The sequence below is a fragment of the Amblyomma mixtum genome, chromosome 5 (assembly GCF_055824585.1).
Source record: "Amblyomma mixtum isolate Tamu chromosome 5, ASM5582458v1, whole genome shotgun sequence".
In the NCBI taxonomy this organism is placed as follows: Eukaryota; Metazoa; Arthropoda; class Arachnida; order Ixodida; family Ixodidae; genus Amblyomma; species Amblyomma mixtum.
In genome coordinates, this window is record NC_143016.1 from 85730281 (window position 1) to 85747015 (window position 16735).

Here is a 16735-nt window from a genome sequence, read left to right on the forward strand (position 1 = left end):
GTGATAGATAGGATAATAATTTTGCCCTTATTGCATAGTTTGATGTCAAGACAAGCCAATGGCATGCGTCCTCGAAAGTTTCTTGCAGTAAAATTTATTAAAAGCTTGCAGCAAAAAGCTGCATAACATATTATGTAAGTTCACAAGGACTTGTTTTACATAAAATTAAATTACATATTTGGAATCAGCACACAAAAGTACATGTTTCTTGAAGATTCCATCATTTTGACTTCATTAGCAAAAATTTTTTTTTCTGCTGTCTGCGAGCGCCTCCTGAGCTGCAGTTATTGTCACGTGACGATTGCTTTTTTTTCTCTTCAGTCGAACAAAGCATCGCAAGGAGGAAGACTCGACGCAGCTGGCAGTGACCATTGGGGTCACCCAGCTGGCTGGCTCTGTGTCACTACTCTATGGCACCCTGCTACAGATGGGAGTGCCGTCTGGGTGGCGCGCTGCAAACCAGACGCCCACCCTGCTGTCACCAGGAAAGCTGGCCATCACCAGTGCCGCCATTACACTGCTGAACCACGTCGCGTGTCTTGATTTGACCATGTTCCAGGTGAGCGGGCGTGCTTGTGTTGTGCATGCTGTTGCTTGCATTTTGGTCACTTTAAAGAAATCATAATGTGGTTCTAAGCGGCATAAATGTGTTCACTTTTTTTTGTCTTTGAGTTGACAAAGTTTAGAGCGTGTGTGAAGATCAAATTGAATATAAATAATGCAGATTGGTTGTGAATCAGATTGATCAGTTTCAGGCATGAATACGAGCAGTTAAAAAAAAAAAGAGACCTTTTCACAAAAGCGAGTGAAAAAGAAAAGCATATTGCACACAGATTTTGTTTTACTCATTATTAGCACAACTTATAGTACCTCTGAAGCGCAAAGCAGATGGAACTATGCAGTAGTAATTTTATTAAACTTTGTTTACTAAGCTGGGTACAATTCTTTGAGTAACATTATTAAAGAGTTTAATATGACAGTCTGACTTCATGCTTACATGGCAAAGGAGCTTACTGAATGTTGTCATGAAGTATTGCAAGGTAGGCAGATATCTTCATACTGGTGTATTGACATCAGAGATTGCTACCGATAGGGCATGGCCCAGTGTATTGCTGAGAAAACGAAACATGGTGGCTCATGAAGTGGATGAAGAGCGGCAGCTTGAGCTACAGTGCCGAAGGGAGCGTTTTCTTCATGCTCCGTCTTGAAGAAAATGCACCCACTGCAGAATGTCGCTGCCGACGCAGTGCACCTGACGAGCTGTAGGCCTCTTAATCCTCGCTTATTGGTTTTGTTTCAGTACAAGCCTCGCCATGCACACAAAAAGACAAGCAATAATATATGCTGTAGCGCTGCATTATCTTGCACTTTGTTCTTGCACAGTATCTTGCACAGTAATAAACCAGTGTGCCCTTCAGTATTGTCTTATTGCATTTAATGTGTCACAGTCAGGCCCACTTATAACAATACTGGTTATAACAATATATCAGATATAACAGTGGTTAGTCGTGGCACCATCAGCTTTACTATGTGTTCTATGGTAAAATAAACGGCTTATAGCAATGCTGTCAAGGCACATTATTGATTATAACAATTAAATCTGGTAATTGAGTGTCAACCATTATAGAGAAAAAGAAGCAAATAAATGCTGCAACCAAACCAGCAAAACCATGCTTACAACACAAAAGCGTGCGCATGTGGGGCCGACCAATGGACTAAGCCGGCGCAGCAATGTCACGAAAGCAAAAGAACCCATGAATGCGTTCCCCTGAGCAAAAGACCCATGCAGAGAAGGAAGTAGGGAGCATGATAGGGATCCTTGGCGGGGCAGTCCGTTATTAAGGGGGGACACTACCGTAAAGAGTGAACTTTGAATTGCTTGCTCGATTTCATTGAAACTTGCGAATATCACTGCTGAGACCACCTCTGCCAAATTTTATTATTCAGCTGGGGACTTGACTTGAACATTGTAGTGCTTAAAATAAAACGGGGTGATTTGCAATCATGTGAGTATTTTTCTCACCTCCCATTTCTTTAGTCAACTGTCAGCTTAGAAAAACTATCTTTCCAATATTACTTGATAATATTGGTATTTTAGCAGGTTTTCTGGAGTGAAATTTTATGAGGAACACAATTGTGCACTCAGTTTGTCTATTTTTTCCTTTTTTCACACTGAAAAGTGACCTTAAAAAAATTGATGGAAAATGAAAATCGAATGTCATTCTTTATATGGTATCATTCTTTGAAAATATAGGAGAACTAAGCAAAATAATTCCACAGTTGTGTGCTATGGACATTCCCAATGCCACATAACACAAAAAATTGGAAAAATTGCCCTTATTTTTCAGACAGTAGTTTTCCTAAGCAAGCATAGTTATCCTTGGCACAAAGGTTGCATAACGTGCTTGATACTTATTCTAGAATAATTAAATTTAGCAGAGGTGGTCCCAGCAGTAATATAAACTAGCCCCACAAGTTTCAATGAAATCGAGCCAGTGGTTCAAAAGTTGACTGTTTAGGGTAGTGTCCCCCCTTAACCCTTAATCTGCCACTCCCGAGATAACTCGGGCTACCACATATGCACACCCCCTGCCTATCCCGAGTTAACTCGTTTTGGCTTTTTAACTCACCCCCTGCCGCTCCCGATAATACTCGTGTAAAAAAAACCATGCAAACATGTAGCGCTATCTATGGAGAGACTCAAGAAATTCATAGATCTTGTAGGGTAAATTTTAAACAACAGATGGCGCGCATGTTTACACATGGGAGTGACTTCGTTTTGGTCTACGCACAGCAGCCATGAGGCTCTGTGCCACACTCGTCCCCGCTTTGACGGACGAAGAAATTCAAAATTGCTTGTGAATTCGGAGTTCAATGATAATGAGAACGAGGAAGGCGCCCACCTAAGTGCCTTGTCGAGTGATGACAGCGATGAAGTCCCCCTGCCACCGAAAAATCCGCGTAAGAGGAGGAAATCCGACAGGCCAGATTGGTGCTGGAAGATTTGATTCATTACAACTAATATCTATAAGATTATCCTGAATAAACATGTCTACATGTCCTGCAGAGCATTTTAGTGCGTTACTAGCAAAAAATTTCCAGGAAACTAACATGCAAAAAAAACCCGGCAGGGTGTGTGCAGATGTGAGTAAAAAACCTGGCAGTGAAAGGGTTAAGGGACAGTGAGGATAGCTATATTAATATTTTTTTTACAGCAAAATCCGATAGTTCGGCATTTCATGGCTTTGTTGCCACTTGGCCGGCAGCGAAAGATGCATTTATTTTTAAGAAATTTGGATTCGAAGTTGAAAAAGTTTTTCCCGCCATTCTGATTCAAACTTGGGATTCTCTTATGACGACACAGGACTAAGTGACGTGAAACATGACGTACACATGACGTAACGCCGACTCCATGATTTCTGGCGGCCAGCAGTGCGGCCTGGCAGCAGCCGAAAAGAAAGCTACTGCCGGCCGCACGTTGAAGGCATCTATCGGCTATTGCGGCCGTCGCTACCGTCGCTTCGTTTACGTTTGCACTGGCGTTTTGCCAGCGTTACGATGGATCCCGTTCTCAAAGTCGTCAACAAAGTTCTAGCAAATAGACACCTTTAGCATACCGTGTACCTTGTTACCGTTAGCGGAATACTGGGAGCCCGCCTAACGCCGGTGAGCAGGCGCTGATTGGTCCCGATGCTGCAGGCACGCGCTTAGCTGCCGGGTACGTGGCGCCATCTGGCGACATCAAGGAGATTTGCGCATGCATTGGCTGCGCCTCAGTGATTCGCGGCTTCTCGTGTTCTAGTGTTGCTAGAACCATTGGTTCTAGCAACACTAGAACACGAGAAGCCGCGAATCACTGAGTGGTTCTAGCAACACTGTTTTGTCCTATAACGTCATCACGCTTGTACTTGCGAGTTTGGCCTGTGGCGGCGATACCTGTATTTTGGTCCTTGCTTTTTTCTACGTTACAAGAGCTTTGTTGTCAGTATGAGTGGCATTTTTGTATTCAGGAGCTGGTATTCTGTCGATTCAAGCCAACTTCAATTTCTCCTCAGTGTCCCTTTAATGTTTCTGAGGGGTGCACTGCTCGCAGAAAAAAATGCGCAGACATGGTTTTCTTTGTTTTTACACTCTGAGCTACGGCTGGCACCAGCAGCGTGTACGTTGTCCCATCTTCCGCTGTTCTTCGCTAACTTCCCCATGCTCTCTGCTTCACAAATTTCACATGTCCCAGGGTCAGGCGTCATCGCGTCAGATGAGCTGCTGCATTGCTGCATTGGCTACGTGCGCCATGCGTATCCCCAATCAGTTGGTGCAGTGCGGGTGCGTGCAGCCAGCGCGGTTTTTCTCTTGTCAGCTGTCACCGCACCTTTAGTTCTGCATGCTTCTTGGAATTTCCTGTAAGAATCACTTCCGGAAAGCCGGCTCGATATCTGTGACGTGGAGGTGCGCGAAGCTCCTGCCGGTGCTGCGATGGCGGTGCTTTGGTCATTGGTGAACATTTTTCGGTCCCCTGAAGTTCGAATCAACGAGCTTTTGCAGGCATTTGAACAGTCAAACCCCCTCCAGGTATTTACTGCCAATAAATGCTCCGAAGTTTGTCATCTTTTCTTTTTTTCGGCACAACCCTGTTATAACAATTACTGGTTATAACAATGGTATTTCCATGGCACTTGAATATTGTTGTTATAAGTGGGCTTGACTGTATTTGTGCCATGCCCCACATGGCTAGTGTGCTGTGTTCAGGGCTTTGCCTCTGCATTCTCCCATCCCGTATCACTTTTAAACCCTTTCCTGCTGCAGGCTGTGCTAGGAGCCGAGGGCATGTCCCTGCAGCTGCGGCACATTGCCAGCTACCTGCTGTGGTACTGTGCCCATTGGGAAGAGTGGGCACTGCTGCACCAGGTGGTGTTACTGGTTGGGCACTTCGCCGTGCTCTCCCCAGACAACCAGGTGGGGGCCTGCTCTGCTGCTGCTGCTCATTTTCTTGCCCTTCACGCTGAAGCTTGTTCAGTTTTAAAAAAAATGTGGTTCCTGAATGTTATTCGCAGTGGTTTGCTGCATGCAGTGACCTTCAGAGGAAGCTTTAGCCTGTTTGTCTATGCCTGAACACGGGAAAGGAAAAAGGAATTTTCTCTGGTGCTGCTGAACCAGCTTTGTGTAAACTTCTTGTGTTAAAGAAAAAATGAAATGCGAATCTATTTGCTGATAGATACAGAATTTTGTTTAAGACCCTTTGTTTATAGAAAATGACAAAAATTGCAGAAGTCTGGGAGAACTCCCACAATTTTATGTGGCCGTTTTAAGTGAGATTGCTGATCAGAATTTGCAGATAACTTTTCCATTATTACCGGCTGTCTTTTATACCCGGAATCTGTTACAAGAGTGATCCACTGAATGGTAGAGATAGGGTGGCCAACCACGTGTGTGAGAAATGTCTTATTCCTGATTGTGCATTACAGCCGTGCCTCTGACAATAGGGCTAAGCTCTATTTATTTTTATTTTTATAACAGCAACTGCCTGTTGCAAGCATTCCTGCATTCCTCGTGTATTTGTTTGGAAAAATAGGAGTGGGGACTCGAGCTAAACTCCCTCCACTCTGCTATATTATTTGTGCCATCATCTTAATAGGCAAGAAATTGTGCAGTACATGCTGCAATAGCCATTAAGAATTTAACTTTAATCCTTTAGAATACTGAGTTAAACAAGAAATTAGGCGGCCATCTTTGCACAGAGGCCATTGGCAATTGTAATTCACATTTACAGTTTTGATACTGCGACAGTGTATTAATAATATACTTTACCGCATTCCAGCAGCAGTGAGAATTAGCTGAGCCTGCCAATAGTGATGTCATATCCAGATGTGCTTTGCTGTAAGGGGGCAAAGGAATACAGCATGTTTTTTTTTCTCTTTCTTTCCTTTTGTGTTCACAGGCTGTAATTCAGTCAGGGGAGCAACCCACTCTTCTGCAGCTGTTGTGCACGCTGCCATTCGAGTACTTCAGCAATCCGAAGCTCACTCAAGTACTCCTGCCCACACTCGTGTGCTGCTGCTTTGGAAACGAGCACAACCGCACCGTCTTAGAAAAGGAACTGAGCCCCCTACTGCTGGCCAATTTCGTCGAGGTAAGTGGCACGCTCAGATGATTTTGATCAGCTCCTTGGAAGGCTGCTTCAAGCATATAAATATCTTAATAAGGGAGTAATTACTCATTGGCATCCACCCAAGCGCAGCCATACGGCTACAAAGGAAAGCTGTACAGCTTTCTTAGAAACTTTGTAGTTAAAGAAAAATTCGTCCTGGTCCGGGGTTCGAACCCAGGACCACTGCTTCACCGGAGCAGTCGCTCTACCAATTGAACTAACCAGGACGGCAAGCTTATGGTAGGGCGAGAGCGAATTGATCAATAACTCGAAGTGGGAACTGTGTTGGTCAAATGTGTTGGTCAAACTGTGTTGGTCTGGTGAAGCGGTGGTCCTGGGTTTGAACCCCGGACCAGGACGAATTTTTCTTTAACTACGAAGTTTCTGAGAAAGCTGTATAGCTTTCCTTTGTAGCCGTATGGCTGCGCTCGGGTGGATGCCAACGAGTAATTACTCCCTTATTACAAATCTACTCCACCTTGTGGGATTCCCCTAAACATTTGACCAACATATAAATATCTTATTTACTCGTGTAATTTGTGCACTTTTTTATTCTAAAATTAAGGCTTCAGAAAAAAGGGGTACGCAAATTGCGCGGAGATTTCACGAAAACGTCCTGAAAACTCTACAAAGGTCATAACTCGCAATGTATGCGGTATATTGCCACGGATAAGTCGACCCCGCAACTCATGCCTCTTGCTGGCAAAAAAAAAAAAAAAAGTTGACTCCAAATATAAGTCGACACATACCACTCTCCAACACCCTCCCCAGACCCACGTTATGTAGTTCCCCGTGTGATGACAGCATATGTGCAGCTCAGAACAGTAAACATGGAATGGCACAATCGCAATGCCAGCAGCCGGAGGCAGGTAAAGATACAACGCAGTAAAATGGCGCCCTTTCATGCAGCCCAGATGAGTAGCTGCAAACAGAACAGCCAACTGTTTCGCAGTTATGGATTCTGGCACAACACACGCTCTAGAGGTTACCAGAAGTTAGCTGTCTCAGTCGTTCGAACAGGATACTAGCAACCGCTGACACAAGTGAGCCGGGGGAACGGCACACAGTTGGCTTGTCTTTAGCAGGACCAATTTAGAAGTAACTTGCGAACTTTTTTTTTGATGCCATTCACTAGCCTTTCGCAGCCACACGTGGTGACATGGCTGCACCAATCTTCCAAAGCCTGCCTTGCTCACACCTGCGTGCAAGCTGGTGTGCTTGCGCAGTGGGTGTGGAAAATATGCGAGTAAAAGTTTTTATTTTTTTTTTGTAAAAGCGGGTAATAAATTAGCGGTGCGCAAATTACGTGAGGGCACAAATTGTGCAAGTAAATTAAGGTCTCCTTGATTTGGCTGCACTTACTGCACCAGTTCAGGCAATGCAGCACTCTTGTACACTCAAATCTCGTTATAGCGAAACGGTTTATAACGAAACAATGGATATAACGAAAGAATCGCAATTCCCCTTGGAAAGTCCCCATAGAAACCGATGTGTTTAAAATTTTGTTTTAACGAAAAAAATTTCACTGATCAACGAATATAACGAACAGTTGTTATTCCAAAATGCCAACTAACCGGCCAGTTTGCACACTATATATAGATTTGGGAAATTGCACGACGCGTTACGGACCTCCGATGCGGCAGTTCGAATCTCCCGCGCCGGCCCCTCGCCATCCGGCAATGCCCCAAGCCAAGCCAGGCTGGCCAAGCAGCCACAAGCGGTCGGTTTCGCCCTTACCATATGGAAACGTTCCAAGTCAAGTCTAGCCAAGCCAAGCCTCGCACTCCGTTGTGTTGTTCTGTGCTGCGCGCCATCGCAAGCTGTGTTCCGTACCAGCGCTGTGCGTGTAGGGGTTGTAGGCCTAGCTTTACCGGCGTGGTCAGTCCGTCAGAGTGCTTATTTTCGACGTGTCGCCAGTTTCACGACATAAAAATGGATAGCTGCGGCAGCAGCTGGAAGCGAAAACGAAAGGTTATCGACCTGGAGCAGAAGGCAGCTCTCGACGTGCACCGTCGACGTGAAAGGTTCGACATGAATAACAACAATAAAGTCACTTCGAAATGCCTTTGACTCTCGTTTCTCACTGTATGAGATATCGGCAAGCAATAGCACTTGCCGCGGATGCAGCCACTTGGCCGTGACGGGAACTCGTACCTCGGCTATGGCTTACCTGTAGTAAGTGCAACCTCGTATACAATAATTAACCGCGTAATTATTAATCAGTGGCTGTAACAAACTAATGGTTATAATGAAAGAATTTCGGCGCCCTTTCGACTTATTTATAATGAGATTTAAGTGTACTTGGGTTGTCAGTGCAGCTATTGAAGCCTCCTGCACTTCAGCGCTTGATTTGACATTGTGCTGCACGAGTTCTGTACTACTAGCCTTCCGGCGAGTTTTCTCGAGCAAGTAGTGTTAGGTGCCTGGCACACTTCATGGCAGATGACTCCACGGCCATACAAGTTTTAATAAACGACCGCATTGAGGCGGCCGCATACGCATGCTACATGGAGCATCTGTGCTGTGGAGAGCTGAAACTACATTGTGTGTGCGTGTACATGTGTCTACGCCTGTGTAGCCAACTGGCTGGCAGGCGCACTGTCTATGGGTTCTCCCTCTTGTGCAGCCTTGCATGTTGTTTTATGTACCATTTCTTTTACAGCAAAAGCTGTACAGTTAAATCTGGATATAACGATGTTGAAAAAAGTCCGGGATTTTTCGTTACTCGCAGTTTTCGCGAGAACACCCGAAACAGCAATGCAGAATGGAAACCAAAATAAGAAATAAATGCAGGTGAAATCAACGTGAAAATGTTTACAGGAAACCCCATTGTTCGATGCCTTATAGCGCGACTGCCACGGCAGCCGCTGCCACCTCCGCTGCGACTTGTGTAAGGCCAGAATATATGGAGCGTTTTTACGGCTGCAAGTCAGCGATTTTCGCCCGACGGTGTGCGCACTTGGCGTCGGGCGTCGAGAAATACACTCGCCGCCGCCAATCTGGTTCCACCAGATATTGACGCGCGGTGTCCGGTGAGACCGGAAGTTGGCAGCTGAATCAAGCTAACAGCAGCGCAGAAAGCCCTTCTTCCGGTGTGGCTGCCTCTGCCTACCGTCACCAGCATGGCCACCATGACCAACGAGCTATGCAGTGATTTTGGCACGGATATGTTATTATCGTGAAAATAAACGCTACATCAGACATGAAATGTCGCTTTTTTTTTTTAGAGAACGCGGCCGAATCTTGGATCTAAATGCCTGCATTTCCTTCCTGAAGGATTGCGTCGAAGAAAACCGCAGCTAGTGTTGTCCGCGGCAGAGCGGGCACCCAAGAGTACGCGACGCCATGCATTCGAGCACGCCAATTCTTATAGATACTTATGCATGCGTGCTAAAGGAAGTACATTGGTGTCGAAGTGAACACTTTCGTGATTTTAACTGAAGAGTCGGCGTCGCTGCTCTCACAGACCTAATTCCTCAGTGCTATTTGCCACTTGTTGATCACAATTGGTTTCGCGTCGTGGCAGCACACCGCCGCTTCGCTCTGTGTATCTCCAGCCGGGCGTTGCGCCGCCAGAACGTTTTCTGCTGCGCGAATATTGTGAAAAAAACGTCGCATGTATCCCGGGCTACACAAGCAACCGCGGGGCAGCGAAAGCGAAACCAACGGAGATGCGCTGACGGATGCATTCTCTCAACTGCAGTCGCTCGTTGCAATTGTTGACGCTCCTCTCATGTCAGTTTCTGCTTTACTTTGCAGCCAAATTTCGTAACCCAGCACAGGCTAACAGACAGCCAGCCTAGCGAGTTCGTTACATCAAGGTCAACCGCCGCTAGGCGTTCGTTACGTGGAGGTCTCAAATACACGCGCTTCAGGGGGAGGGGGGGGGGGGACATGCAGCAGGAGGGAACATTAGTATAAGAGACAAAATAGGTGGGTATGAGCAAGTTGGAGCGCCAGTGTTGCATGTGAGAGAGAATCTTGTGTGTACTGTGTAGATGAGGCAACAGCAGGCAGTTGCAATGTGTCTGGGCCCCATGGAAATGTATGGCGCCTGCTGAAAAATAGGTGAAATGGTGAAAAACTGGAGATGTTGTGGCAGGAAGAATAGTAGGCAGAAGTAACACAAGGCAGATCATTCAGTCACTGTGGTCAACTGAGACTTATATAGAGAGCATATAGTCAGTGCTCGATTAAGGTAATCAGTAAAGCCATTGGTCTGAGGATGATAGTTTGTGGTCAGTTTGTGCTGTCATACGCCAAGCGCAGGATATCACTGATGACTTCTGACAGAAAATAGCAGTCTTAATCGGTGAGTAATTGCCATGAAGCACCATGGTGAAGGGTAATGTCCTGCAGAAGAAAATCTGCAACGTTGTCAGTGCACCTTGTGGGTAATGAATGCATTAGAGCATATCTTGTCGCAGCTAATGCACTTGTTGCCAGAATGTGACATCGGAAAGGACCAAAAAGATCAAGACCAACTGATCAGTAGCTTCGGGAGGAATGTCAATGCGTTGATAGCATCAGGCAGCAAATATGGCTTTTTCCTACACTGGTGCAGGTTGCAGGAGCTTGGCTGCATAGCGGCATACAGTGTGGTGCAAACTGGCCTAGAGAGATGTTGGTGCTACTCTTTCTTGTGGACGGATGAACAGAGTGCTATCACTGAGAAGTAGTAGTCCTTGGGAGGCGTTCAGATTTACAGAATAGAGGCCTTCCTTGAGCAATCAGGATGAGGAGTCACAGCGTTGTTCGGCAGCAGTGTTGAGAAAACCTGAAATGGCCCAGTGTTCAATATTCAAGTCAGGCGGCTCCACGGGATGATGAGACATGCAGCCCACATCTTGGTGCGGGCTCCCAGACTTGTACACAAGACGATGTTGCAGGCTCAAAGCCCAATGCCCATGTCTGCCTACGGGGTCTTTTGATGAAACTCAACGCTTCCTTCGCATCGTGATCAAGCGCTTTGGGTTGTTAGAACGCAGTGGTTCTGGTGATTTATATTTCATAGTTGAAGCACAAATCATGCTTCACTGAAACTCTTAGACAAGACGTAAATCACTGTGTAACAGCTTTGGGTGTGAAAACTCAAGTGTACAACAACCTATACTAAAACTTGATTACTTTCTTGCAGCTGGGATTACAATTTTCAGTTTATCATTTCTGCCAGCTACCACTAGCACCAAGGGCCATTGCAGCTACCAACTGGGTTCTAGACTAAAGATTCCAACCAGAGGGCAGAAGCATTAACCGTTGTATGGAAAATGCATTTTGTTTTTTCTCTCTCTCTCTCTCTGGGTTCCTTTAAAGGTTTATTCATGCAGGAAGAGGTAGGAGGAATACAAGCTCTTGACATTTCTTTTCAAAAAGAGTATTAACAAGGATACGGACCCCGCAAATGTTTTGTGACAGGAATCCATGTCTGAATTTACATTGTGAAAGTTAACAGGGCAGATAAATTGGCAAGAACTGCGAACACTGTCTGAGCATACAAAATCAAGTAGAAACTGTGTACCAGCATTCTTGCAAATTGCATGAAAATGAAAAACAAGCACGTTTTCATTGCGAGCTGCAACATTTCGAACATCAGTGCTCGAGTGATAAGCACAGTGTTGCGGCCCTCATTTCTTTCATTTTGGGGTCTCTCTGAGAGACAAAAGCCAAAAGAAAATAATAAAATAAGGTGAGGGAATGCCTAGCATGGCTATCGCAGGCTTAAACCTCTCAAAAACATATGAAGAGGGGCTAAAAAAAAATAGAGATAGAATCCTCTCCTGTACTGACGCTACACCCTCGTCAACACCGCACAAAGCGCAGTGATAGCATCACTTGCCGCAGTACAGTTTTTAATTGGGCAGCTGCTGAAAACTGGCCTGATGGGCAATGTGCCTTACAGCTGAACGGTCAGCACAGCACAAACAATATTTCTGTTATCCCCCCCCCCTCCCCCAGTAGCTTTCTGTATCTGAAATAGTTCTATTCAGGGTATGTGGCACCTTCATTTATTCATCTCTCTCTCTCTCTATTAACCAGTTCATCAAACTGCCTGTATCCAGCGCTCCCATTGCTCAAGCTTTTTGCGGCTTTGAAGGATACGTATATTGGGATTGAGATCTTATTCATGGCAGCCTACAACGCAGCAGTAGTGACGGTGACAATGTTTTGGGACTGAGGGTTGCTTGACCAGACAGCCATCGATTCCTGCGTCTTTTCAACATTTGTGCGGAAGACCTGCAGCATTCATTTTTGAAAGTTGTTCTGTATTGGGCTCACAGCAATATCTGTGTTGCATTGTCTTTTGCACGCTCATGAAGGAGCAGAAAAAGCAGGAGTCGATGCAGAAAGCTGGCGACACGGTCTCCATCATAGGCAGAGCTTGCCTTATGCTATCCAGCTCTGTTTTTTTGCTGCGATGAGGTGGTGCTACTGTACCTTCAAAACTTCAATGGAGGAGACCTGTAAGAAAGCTTTTGCAAATTGCGCAAAAGGCACAAGTTTTTTTTATTACAGTAAAAGCTCGTTAATTCGAACTTCACGGGACCGGAAAAAAGTTCGAATTATCCGATGTTCGAATTATCGAATGGCCGCGAAAAAACCGACAAGAACCATTTGCATTACGGTATATGTAGGGTATTTATACTCGCGTAATGAACCCACTCACATAATGACCCCCCCACCCCCCACCCCCAGATTTTTGCCTAAGAATCTGAAAAAAAAAAAAGCGTCAGTCGTTAACGCTTCCCTCCGTTTGGCACCGTCACGGCCCACAACGCATTTCTTGGCGGCGCGCCAAGATGCTGCGCAGCGATAAAATCACTTATCGCTGCGCAGCATCTAGGCGCGCCGCCAAGAAATGCGTTGTGGGCTTATCGCTGCGCAGCATCTTGGCGCGCCGCCAAGAAATGCGTTGTGGGCCGTGACGGTGCCAAACGGAGGGAAGCGTTAACGACTGACGCTTTTTTTTTTTTTCAGATTCTTAGGCCGGGAGGGGGGGGGGGGGGGTTAGCTCCAGCAAGGGGGAAGCGAACTTTGGCAGAGTGCCAGCGCTTGTTCGGTTGTGCAAGCCTCGTTTTCAGTATTGTTACGTGCTTAGCACGCACGGGGGGGTTATTCACAGAGGGGATCGGTCGGAGCAGGATGGAAGCAGGAAGCCTACCAGCGTCCCTCAGCTCTTTTTCTTCCTTTCTCTCTGCTGGTCCTTCATCTTCTGCTTCTTCTGACGAGGCTCTGTGCAAGCACGTGACATTTCCCTCCTCGCAGACGAAGCCCGTCGGGCGAGTTAAATAGACCGTCTGGGATGGAATCGCTTGAGGCGGGCTACATGCACCACCTGAGACTGGCGTGACCATCGACCACTAGCAGTTAGTCGCGATATAACGTAATTAACGTCACTAATGCACTCCAACACAACAAACGGTCCAGTGTAGTGGGATAGCAGTTTCTGACACAGACCACGCTTGCGTAGAGGGGTCCACAACCACACAATGTCACCAGGAACATAAGAAACTTCTTGGTGTTGGACGTCGTAGCGGTTCTTGGAACGCTCTTGCGAAGATAAAATTCGAACGCGGGCAAGCTGGCGAGCTTCTTCAGCTCTGCAGAGTGTGGTCGCAAGAGAAGGTTCGTCGTGGATGAAAAATGGTAGAATGGTGTCAAGGCCACAGCGAGGCGACCGGGCATAGAGCAGGTAAAAGGGGCTGTAGCCAGTTGTCTCATGTTGCGCTGTGTTGTATGCATGAGTAATGAACGGGAGGACGCCATCCCAGTCCTTATGATCTGCAGCGACGTACATAGCAAGCATGGTGGTGAGCGTCCGATTAGTGCGTTCTACCACACCGTTCGTTTGGGGATGATATGGCGTGGAGTGGCGAAAACTGCAGCTGCTGAGGCGGAGAAGTTCTTCAACAACGTCCGCTGTAAATTGGCGTCCACGATCGCTAATGAGAACTGCAGGAGGGCCATGCCGAAGAATGACGAAACGAAGTAAGAAGTTAGATACTTCAGACGCAGTAGCAGCTGGTATCGCGGCTGTCTCACAATAACGGGTTAAGTGGTCTACGCACACAAGAATTCATCGATTTCCTTTCGAGGACCGTGGGAAAGGTCCAAGGAGGTCAATGCCAACTTGCTCAAACGGGGCTGTTGGAGGTGTGATTGGCCGCAGTTTGCCAGGTGGACTTGAAGTCGGCAGCTTAAAGCGCTGGCATTGCACACAGCTGGCTACATAGTGCTGGATGGTTGAACGCATGTTAGGCCAGTAAAATCGTTGCTGTGTGCGGTGGAGTGTGCGTGTCACTCCCAAGTGCCCAGACGTGGCGTCGTCGTGCATCATTTCAAGAACTGTGATGCGTAGGTTTTCGGGTACGACAAGAAGCATGCGTGCTCCTCCAGAAGCAAAATTCTTCTTATAAAGCAAACCGTCGCGAATGCAAAAAGTATTCTTTACAGAATCTTGAGCGGCATCAAACAAAGAGGTTAATGTTTGGTCCTTGCGTTGCTCAGTTCGGAAAACTTGAAGATCGGGGAAGGCTTGTGAAAGTGACGCCAAATATTCATCAAAGTTGTCTGCGTCGTCATCAGTCGTTTGAAGCGGCAAACGGGAAAGACAATCGGCATCTGAGTGTTTACGGCCGCTTTTATGCACCACAGTGAAATTAAATTCTTGTAGGCGCAAAGCCCATCGAGCAAGCCGGCCACAGGGGTCACGAAGACTCACTAGCCAGCAAAGCGAGTGGTGGTCGGTGACGACGGTGAAAGCATTCCCGTACAGATAGGAGCGGAAGCGTTGTACAGCGAAAACAACGGCGAGACATTCTTGCTCAGTAACCGTGTAATTTCTTTCGCTCTTACTCAATGACCGGCTGGCATATGCTACCACGTGCTGATCGTGACCATGGCGTTGTATAAGTACAGCGCCGATACCGATACCACTTGCATCAGTATGCACTTCAATTGGTGCAGATGGGCAGAAGTGGCGTAGGATGGGGCCCGAGGTCAAAAGAAATTTCAGATGTCGGAAAGCTGCGTCACATTCGCTGGTCCAATTGAACGGTGCATCTTTATGCAGCAAACACGTCAGTGGGTAAGCGATGTCCGCAAACCTAGCTATAAAACGTCGAAAGTACGAGCAGAGCCCTAAAAAACTCTGCAGCTCTTTCACTGATTGTGGCACCGTAAAACTTTTAACAGCTTCAATTTTCTTTGGATCTGGTCGAACACCTTCTTTATCAACTAAATGACCAAGAACAATTGTTTCACGGTTCCCAAAATGACATTTCTTGGAATTGAGGATAAGGCCAGCTCGTTCCATGCAATCAAGCACAATATCCAGGCGGCTGTTGTGCTCACTAAACGTTTTGCCAAAAATTACAACGTCGTCCAATAACAAACAAATTTTCCACTTAAGGCCACGCAGGATTGTATCCATGAACCGCTCGAATGTTGCAGGTGCGTTACATAATCCGAAAGGCATAACGTTAAACTCGTAAAGTCCGTCTGGTGTTATGAATGCCGTTTTTTCCCTATCTGCAGCGTGCATGGGGATTTGCCAGTAGCCGGATCTCAAATCAATAGAAGAAAAGTATGAAGCGGAGTGCAGACAATCAATTGCGTCATCTATACGTGGAAGCGGGTAGACGTCCTTCTTCGTGGCCGTATTTAAGCGACGGTAGTCAACACAGAACCTCCATGTGCCATCTTTTTTCTTCACAAGGATAACTGGAGCTGCCCAAGGACTTGAAGACTCTCGAATTATGCCTCGCGTTAGCATCTCTTGAACTTGGTCATCTATTAACTTACGTTCAGTGGCTGAGACTCGATAGGGCTTCTGGCGTATACGGCGAGAGGTACGGGGATCGATACCCCGCACCTCCACCAAACTGTTACGTGCTTAGCACGCACGGGGGGTTATTCACAGAGGGGATCGGTCGGAGCAGGATGGAAGCAGGAAGCCTACCAGCGTCCCTCAGCTCTTTTTCTTCCTTTCTCTCTGCTGGTCCTTCATCTTCTGCTTCTTCCGACGAGGCTCTGTGCAAGCACGTGACAGTATGTTCGCCTTATGTACCATGGGCGATTGGGGCGGACGCCGTCTACTGCCACTCAAAAGCCGGCGTCTTGTTCGCGCTGAGCGCGTGCTTCCATTGGCGTCCGACCGCGATGGGTGGAAGCATGGACGACACTCGCAAAGAAAAAAAAAAAGTTTTTCGCTCGTAATTTGTTGCGGCGGTCCGAAGTCATAGCCTTCATGGGCGTTGGCTGGGACCGCGCTGACAGTGCTTATCCGTATTTTCGAATTAACAGGGCTCGAATTAACGAGTATTTAGATGCGAGTTCCGGAGGTTGCGCGGAAAAGAGGGTAGGCAGCCGCCAGCGCGGTCGCCAACCCCTACCCTCCGGTGCCGCCGGCCACCGCGCCGGTGATGGTGCCATTTAAGCTTTACCCACTTTTCCAAGGTTTTATCTAGTTCCATCTTCTGTCCCCGTTTAGGACGTACGCAGCTAACTATGCGGAGGAGGTGCTTTTTTTTTTGACCACATGCTGTGTGCCAAGCCGCCCAGACGCGGTGGCGCGTAGTTCGAATTATCCGT

At 46.8% G+C, this 16735-nt stretch overlaps 1 protein-coding gene across 2 annotated transcripts in view; it reads left to right on the forward strand.

The window, feature by feature from the left end:
- The window catches only part of ssp3 (SCAPER domain-containing protein short spindle 3), a 113243-nt gene that overhangs the window by 45307 nt on the left and 51201 nt on the right, over positions 1 to 16735 (forward strand). For both annotated transcript variants that reach the window (XM_089545386.1, XM_089545387.1), the window contains 3 exons: positions 322 to 559; positions 4804 to 4953; positions 5936 to 6127. In XM_089545386.1, the coding sequence (XP_089401512.1) occupies positions 322 to 559; positions 4804 to 4953; positions 5936 to 6127 (580 nt within the window). The remainder of the gene's footprint in view (positions 1 to 321; positions 560 to 4803; positions 4954 to 5935; positions 6128 to 16735) is intronic.